Genomic DNA, 5,000 nt, shown 5'->3' on the forward strand with positions numbered 1-5,000 from the left:
GACAGAAACAAAGAAACAGCATTGTGTCCGGCAAAATTTGTTGTCTAGGAAATGTTAACCCGACATGAACATCATCAAAGAAAATGCACATTGACATAATAAATGATGCCTTGCGGTGCGTTTTGCTGTTGCAAGTAAAAAGAGTTTAATTTGTCTGGAATGAAAGCAAAGTATGAAATGGATTGATTAAATGAGAGATTGCAGAACAATTCCAAATTTGATCCATTAATATTTGCTCGCAAAATCAATCCAAATGGAATTTCTAGGAAAAAACACACAAAGCCCTGCTAAAAACTCAATATACTGGCACGTGGGAAGAGTAAGCTATGAGCCGCCTCAGTTAAGTCTCCTGGCTGGAAGTGAGTACGTAGTAGGGGAGCATGAGGTTTGCTGAAGAGGGCTGTTGAAGAAGTCCTTCCCAGCGTGGCGGTGTGTTGCGAGAGAGTGGCCAGCCGGTGATAGACTGGCACTGACCCCGGGGACGTGGCAGTTGGGCTCTCTGTGTGGCCGCAGCCTGTTGGCCAGCCGGCCGGCCCGGTCGGCAGGGGCCACCGGGTGTCAAGTTTTGCGCCGCACGCTGTCACCAGACCAAAAACGGATGACGTGGGCAGGCCAACTGTTCGCACTGGAGCACGTCCCAGAATTCTTTTCGAGCGTCCATTGACAATAACGCGTTACCGTTTGCCATCGCCATCCCCCTGTTTTAACAGCTTGGGAGTCGCGCGTGACGTCTGTACGGCTGGTCTGCTCAAAATAGTTTCCGCGGTGTAAATCTGCGGACGTGCTGCTGTTGCTTATCTCAATGAGTCCAATGAGGAGAGTGGACTTAAACGTCTAAGACCGGACGGCGCGCTCGAACGCCGGACAGAAGGCCATATTGATTGCCAATCCTTGCCACTGAAGAGAGTCGTGTCAATTCGCAATGTTTTCTCTCTCTGCTTTCAAGATTGCTGTGTTTCTTCCCCCCCAACTCCCCAACAAATCAGTGTGTTCATTGACTGCTGATTCTCGTTTGACAGGTCCTTAATCTCTCTTTTGTATGCAGTATCACATCCGTCTCTGCTTCCCCATTGATTCCGTCACTAATACCCAATTTGATTTTGATGGTATTATTTTTTATTGTACTATTTTAAAAGACTGAGAGTAAAAGCAGACGGCGGAGGTTTATTTGCGGGGGTCTCTGGCCATGACATGATTGATGTGAGTAACGCAGATCTTCAATCGCCATTATGGGTGTGGGTACGGAAATCATAATCCATTAGCTAGCAGCGGGGGGGATCGTTAACAGACTAACACCACACACTGCTTCATTAGTCTTGGTGGACAGCTTGGGATTTGATTGATGGGTAAAAAACATTAACATTTGTTGTTTCAATACACTCATACTCAGCGTAGACTGGAGTGGCACTGGGGTGGGGAGAAGAGGTGGGTGGACATTACAGATGAAACAGACAGCACCAAACTTAAGTTTGAATTCATGGACAATTGTTCTGGGAGATGATTTGTATTCTGTAATGATCCTAGTCCTGGTCACTAGTCTTGTTGCATTGTGTAATGATCCTAGTCCTGGTCACTAGTCCTACTCCTGTTGCATTCTGTAATGAGACTAGTCCTGGTCACTAGTCCTAGTCCTGTTGCATTCTGTAATGATCCTAGTTCTGGTCACTAGTCCTAGTCCTAGTCCTAGTCCTAGTCCATTGTCCACTCCTTCTCTCTCTGGCTGCGCTTCTCTACTCTCGCTGTTTGGCTTCCTCCGAGTTGGATCCGTTCACACACAGTATGCATAATGCATTACCATAAAGTCTCTCTTCTAACGCTTTGGTTCTCTCCTCGAGGCTTGTTCTGACCTGTGAGAGGCTTGCCTATTGATTTCAGTCGCTTCTGTTTGGGAACAGATACATTGATGCCCGTGCCTTTTGTTATGCTGTTGGTCAAGTCAGCCGTGCCAGCTCTCTGTTTAAAGAAGAGTAATTAGTCATTGTCTCCAATGAGGCGGCGCCATGGAGCGTTGAATCCCCCATCGTTCCTCTGCCTTGGCACCGGCTCCCTATAATAATCGGGGACAATTCTGCTGTGGAAACTTCCTCTCATCACTTTCACAGGGTTGTGAAATCGACAACTTATCTCCCTCCGTGTTCAAGACATCTTTGGCTCTTCAAAAGGTCACCATATAACAGTCTCTCTCGCTCTTTCTCGCTCTCTCTCTCTCTCTCTCTCTCTCTCTCTCTCTCTCTCTCTCTCTCTCTCTCTCTCTCTCTCTCTCGCACGCACTCGCACGCTCTATCGCTCTCTCTTCTCACCCTCTTGCTCTCTCGTCCCTCTCCCTATCTCTCCTCTCCCTCTCCTCCTCCTCTCCCTCTCCTCCTCCTCTCCCTCTACCCCTCTCTCTCTCTCTCTCTCTCCCTCTCTCTCTCTCTCTCTCTTTCTCTCTCATCCTTTCTTTGGGACCAAATTAAACCCATCTGGGGGCTTCCGTCCATACAAGACAAGGGATTTAATTCTCGGAGTGTTCCTTATCTCGCCGCCTCCACACGGCTCCCTCGCCCGGCCCTGTTTCTTCTCTCTCGTAATGAGTATCTACCCAATTTAGCTCCTTGTCTCTCCGGGGGAATACGATTCTGCCGGCGCCCTTTTGGATGAAAGGAGCCCCCGAATCCCCACAGCTGCCGGCCTGTGACCTTAAGAATCTCGGGCCCGTGACCCTGTCGTCTCAGAAGCTGCGGCGCAGCCACTTTAATTGATAGAATGAGGCGCTCGCCTCCGCCGCGCTTCGCTCGCTCGATGGCGTCGCGCTCGTTTCATTGTTGCGGACAGGATGTGAACTTGGTCCGTGGCTGAGGCCACTGTCATGTTATGCCCGCGGGGGAGGGGGGGTGATGATGTCCACTGTTGTTTCTCGTTTCTCACTGTCCCTTTATCTCTCGTTTTCCTCCCCTTTCTACCCCTGTTCTCTCTCTTCTCTCTATCTCTCTTTCCTCTCTTTCTCTCTATCTCTTCTCTCTCTCTCCTCTCTATCTCTCCCTCTCTCTTCCTCTCTCCCTCTCTCTCCTTCTCTCTCCTCTACACAGCGGCTCCTAAGGGGCCCAAGCTGCTGATGACCCCGACCCGAGCGAAGGTAGGGGACACAGTGCGCATCACTGTTCAAGGATTCCAGGTAGGAGCGCCTGTGGTAAGTGCATGGGGGTAGGGAAACCCGGAGCCCAGTTCAGCCAGGGATACGCGGAGCCAAGCGCGCTAAATGCACAGTTAAGCCTGCTCAGCAATCACGCAGCACTTCTATACGGGCCATTCTTAGAACTCCAGGGTAAGCAATATACAATATACCACACACATCTGTCAGATTTGCATCTTTACCACAGCCGTGTGTGTGTGTGTGTCTGTGTGTGTATGGGTGTGTGTGTGTGTGTGTGCGAATCCATTCAGGGAGCCTTTACAGCTTCGTGGCCAATAAATCAAATGATCCCAATCAGTCAGTCTCTATTTGAATCTCAGGCGGTCAGGGATTGTAAATGTACGTCGCAGGCTTTTCCGCCTGAGCATCCCGCTGTCTCTTTTTTTTTTGCTCTCTTTCTGTCTTCTTTGGAGCGCTGTGTAATGATAATGCTCCGCTCAGGAGATCCACCTCGCCTCCTGTTTTACGCTTGCCATCTCCCTGCCACAAGGCATCAGGGAGGAGGGGGGAGGAGGGGGGGGGGGTGTCTGATTGGAAATGAATCGTCCGTACCGAATGCACTTTGTTTATCTACATCTCTGCAGCTTTGCAGGTGTTGCATCCCTCCCACGTCCCCCCCCCCCCCACCACCAACCCCCTCATCTGGTTAAGCATACCCATCAATCTCACTCGGGCGAGCAGGCGCGCGTGTATCATGCTAGCCAGCAGCGTCTGCCTGTCAGGCAGGGCTGGATTTTACTCCCTCAGTAGCCCCTTAGCCTCCGCCTAGGAGAAGTCAAGCAAAGAGATTGTCACTGTGGAACTATCATTGTCTGCCAACAAAAAAGAAAATCCTTCCCTTATGGGGAAAAAAAGACAAAAGAGAGAGAGAGAGAGGGAGAGAGAGAGAGAGAGAGAAAGAAAGAAAATCACATTGCAGGGACAAAATCCTGCCATCTCCGTGGGACAAACGAGACAGTGACGGTTCTTAGAGAAAGCCATTCAGGTAGGAAGAGGATGGGCCACTGATGTGCCACTGTGAAAAATCATCCTCTCAGCCTTCCGGCCCCTCCTCGGCAAAAACCCTTTGGTATGCAAGGGTAGTTTTGTTGTTGTGGTTTTTTTGTTTTTTTTTATCGTGTCATTTCTACATTTGTTTGGGCTTGTTGTCTTCTCTTCTTTGCTCTTGTGAGTTTTTTTCCTGCTTGCATTATTACTTTTGAGATGAGAGCAGGAGACACTGTTTTGTTTTCTGCCTGTCTGTGTTCAGTACACCACCTCCCCTCCACTTCTGACAGATCCAGTGTGTGTGTGTGTGTGTGTGTATATTGCTCCCGGTTTGGTATATGTATGTATTCTGTATATAGACAACATCTTTGAATGTCAATAAGAATGGTCATTATAAAACAGGCTTGACTGGGTATTGCAGCTAATTGGGACCTGTGAGTGGAGCTTTTTGGAATGTGAAGGAGCGAGGATATTTCTCCGCTAGCTACCCAAATAAACGGGTTAGTGAGTAAGTAAATAAATGTAAAACAAAGAGACGGAAATTCTCCCTTATCCTCTGCTTTATCAAGGCTCTGGGGTTTCATAGGATATAGAATAGGTGTTAAGAGTGTGATTTATCTTTCCCTACTTCTGCTGTGGTGATATATCAAAAGATCTGTATCCCCCTTTTGTTTCTTTTTTTCTTCGGTCTCCAAAAGCGTCACTTAAACAGATTGGTTTCAAATTTCTCTTTTTCTCTGCTTCTTTTTTTTTTTTTTTGCTGGCCGCTTGATTTGATATTTTCTTGAAATTTCCCTTCTACTTTGCACATTTTTTTTCTCTCTCTTGCACAGCGGATGAT

The 5,000-nt window shown here is 48.2% G+C and overlaps 1 protein-coding gene across 1 annotated transcript in view; it reads left to right on the plus strand.

The window, feature by feature from the left end:
• Positions 1-5,000, plus strand: part of igsf21a (immunoglobin superfamily, member 21a) — a 198,198-nt gene that overhangs the window by 183,545 nt on the left and 9,653 nt on the right. The window contains exon 8 of the mRNA XM_062544972.1: positions 3,069-3,154. Within this exon, the coding sequence (XP_062400956.1) occupies positions 3,069-3,154 (86 nt within the window). The remainder of the gene's footprint in view (positions 1-3,068; positions 3,155-5,000) is intronic.

This window comes from Sardina pilchardus, chromosome 9 (genome assembly GCF_963854185.1).
Source record: "Sardina pilchardus chromosome 9, fSarPil1.1, whole genome shotgun sequence".
NCBI classification, from domain to species: Eukaryota; Metazoa; Chordata; class Actinopteri; order Clupeiformes; family Clupeidae; genus Sardina; species Sardina pilchardus.